General features: G+C 42.7%; 1 protein-coding gene across 2 annotated transcripts in view; it reads left to right on the top strand.

Annotated features, from left to right (window-relative positions):
* The window catches only part of LOC102043432 (GON-4-like protein), a 36,946-nt gene that overhangs the window by 8,654 nt on the left and 25,203 nt on the right, over nt 1–3,089 (top strand). For both annotated transcript variants that reach the window (XM_031064316.1, XM_031064315.1), the window contains exons 10-11: nt 1,728–1,829; nt 2,492–2,532. In XM_031064316.1, the coding sequence (XP_030920176.1) occupies nt 1,728–1,829; nt 2,492–2,532 (143 nt within the window). The remainder of the gene's footprint in view (nt 1–1,727; nt 1,830–2,491; nt 2,533–3,089) is intronic.

The following is a 3,089-nucleotide window of genomic DNA, read 5'->3' as shown; positions in this document are numbered from 1 at the left end:
CAGAACTTGGTCAGAACTTGGTCAGAACTTGGTCAGAACTTGGTCAGAACTTGGTCAGAACTTGGTCAGAACTTGGTCAGAACTTGGTCAGAACTTGGTCAGAACTTGGTCAGAACTTGGTCAGAACTTGGTCAGAACTTGGTCAGAACTTGGTCAGAACTTGGTCAGAACTTGGTCAGAACTTGGTCAGAACTTGGTCAGAACTTGGTCAGAACTTGGTCAGAACTTGGTCAGAACTTGAGCAGAACTTGAGCAGAACCTTATCAGAATTTGCTCATGAATGATGATGCGGAGAATGAAGGTACCTGCCAGAGCTGGAGGGGTCACTGATGTGTAAAACACCATGAATTTGTGTTAAAATTGCCACATCCAGGCTTGTTTAAACACATCCAAGGATGGTGGCTCCACCACCTCCATAGGCAGGCCATTGCAGAACTTGAGCAGAACTTGATCAGAACCTTATCAGAACCTTATCAGAACTTGCTCATGAATGATGACGTGGAGAATGAAGGTACCTGCCAGAGCTGGAGGGGTCACTCATGTGTAAAACAGCATGAATTTGTGTTAAAATTGCCCCATCCTGGTTTATTTAAACACATTCAGAGATGGTGATGGCACCCCCTCCCTGAGCAGGCCATTGCAGAGCTTTATCAGCCTTTCTGTGGCAGGAATGGAATATTTTTGGGGTTGGGCTAAAAATCCCAGGAAGGCCTTGTTCCTCTTCTGTCAGTCAAAGCTTTAAGAATTTTTTTACAAATCTATTTCACAGAATTCACAGAATCGCTGGGTTGGAAGATATTTTTCCTAATATCCAACCTAAATTTTCCTTGGTGCAGCTTAAGGCTGTGCCCTCTCATTCTGTCAGCTCTTGGAGAAAGAGACCAACCCCACCTGACTCCAACCATTCTTCAAGAAATTGTAGAGAGTGATAAGGTCACCCCTGAGTCTCCTTTTCTCCCTCTGTTGTTCCTCACAGGACTTGTGTTCCAAGGTTCCTTCCCTCCCAAACCATTCCATGATTGTCTGTTGAAAACCTGAAGCTTTGGGGTTTTTTTTTTAATTTATACATATATATATTTATATTTGTTTTTATTAATTTATATTTTTGTCCGCAACCATTAATTTTTTAATCCCGTGCATGAGTCTTGCAGTCAGCTTCCCTCATCTTCCCCTTTGTGGGAGTGTTTAAACTTCAGGTGTCTCACTTGTAAATATTTATGTAATGTCCTGTAAATATGTCAGGAACTGGCAAGCACAAAGGGAAGTGATGGATTTAACCCCTGATGCACCTGAATCCCAGTTTGTTGTACTCCTTCATTGGGCCACATTCACTTTTTGGGGGTTTTTTGGGGTAGAAAAACTTCTTTTATTTTTGAGAAGAAACAGGAACAAGCTCTGGGGCCTGACCTCTGTTTTTTTCCCTGTATTTCCTGGTTGCTTACAGTTGTGCAAATTAAATATAAACCAGAAACTGAATTGACACCGCTGGATTCTTTGTAAATTTAGCTGAAATTCAGATCCCAGAGACTCAAGGCAGCTTTTCAGAATGGGAACAGTTGTAGCTCAGGGTCAAACTGAGCTGTCAGGTTTGTTATTGTTTCCATAAATACAAAACTCCTCTTTGTGACAGCGAATAAATAAAGCTCCTGCCTTGGTGCTGGGGCAGGATGATGACAAAACCTGATTAAAACCTGATTAAAACCTGTTCAAAACCTGCTCCTTTGCAGATGAAGCTGATGATGATGACGACCCTGAGTACAATTTCCTGGAAGATCTGGATGAGCCAGACACAGAAGATTTCAGGAATGACCGTGCTGTGAGAATCACCAGTAAGTTCCTCAGGAATTCCCCCTCCTGTCTTGTTGGCAGTAGTAATTCCTTGGGAAGCGTTTTGTGGCAAGGATTTTTTGGGGGTGTAGGATGTTAAATAAAGATCTGCATGCTGGTTTGATCAGCTTTTGGCTCTCTGGGAGTGCATGGAAAGATCTGGGCTGAGCTGCTGTGCTCAGGTGCAGCACAGCCTGACGAACAATATTTAGGGGAAGAACAATATTTAGGTTTTATTTAGACAATAAAAACCTGAAATTAGGTGGTAACGCATTCTGAAAGCTTCAGGCAGTTCAGACTGGAATGCTTGCCTTGTGGTTGAATTAAATTAGATTTTAAAGTGCTCACAGACTTCAGCTTCACTTTCTGGCTTTGCAAAAAGCCACACTTGCTTTAGGTCTTACTGCAGATTTACATAACTTTAGATGTAATCATGAAAATGAGTTTTTATGTGATATTTTAGAACCCAGACAATCTCAGCTCAAGTTTTTTTTTGGGCCCAGCATTAAAAAAAGGAATTATCAGGGGCCTTTCTTTTTTGGTCCTCTTTGCAGGAGGAGGATTTCCCTTTGCGAGAGAAATTCCTTAATTGAGCTGATATTATGACAGGATTGCTGTTTTTTGGAAAAGACACCTTCATTATCCTTTTTCATTTTGCTTGCAGAAAAGGAAGTGAGCGAGCTGATGGAGGAGCTGTTTGAGACAGTAAGTGATGAACTGGCACAAAGCCAGAGCTGCCAGCTGTGCGTGCCAGGGGCTCTGCCTCTGCCGGGTCATTTCCAGCCTTGGGGAGGGAAGGTCTGCGGGGATTGCCTGGGGTGAGGATCTGTGAAGTGAAGATTTGTAGGGATTTCCTGAAGTGAAGATCTGTAGGGATTTCCTGAAGTGAAGGTCTGTAGGGATTTCCTGAAGTAAAGATCTGTGAAGTGAAGATCTGTAGGGATTTCCTGCAGTGAAGATCTGCAGGGATTTCCTGAAGTGAAGATTTGTAGGGATTTCCTGGAGTGAAGATTTGTAGGGATTTCCTGGAGTGAAGATTTGTAGGGATTTCCTGGAGTGAAGATTTGTAGGGATTTCCTGGAGTGAAGATTTGTAGGGATTTCCTGGAGTGAAGATTTGTAGGGATTTCCTGGAGTGAAGATTTGTAGGGATTTCCTGGAGTGAAGATTTGTAGGGATTTCCTGGAGTGAAGATTTGTAGGGATTTCCTGGAGTGAAGATTTGTAGGGATTTCCTGGAGTGAAGATTTGTAGGGATTTCCTG

Source organism: Geospiza fortis, unplaced genomic scaffold (genome assembly GCF_000277835.1).
Source record: "Geospiza fortis unplaced genomic scaffold, GeoFor_1.0 scaffold313, whole genome shotgun sequence".
NCBI lineage: Eukaryota > Metazoa > Chordata > Aves > Passeriformes > Thraupidae > Geospiza > Geospiza fortis.
This window is presented reverse-complemented; position numbering and strand designations above follow the sequence as displayed.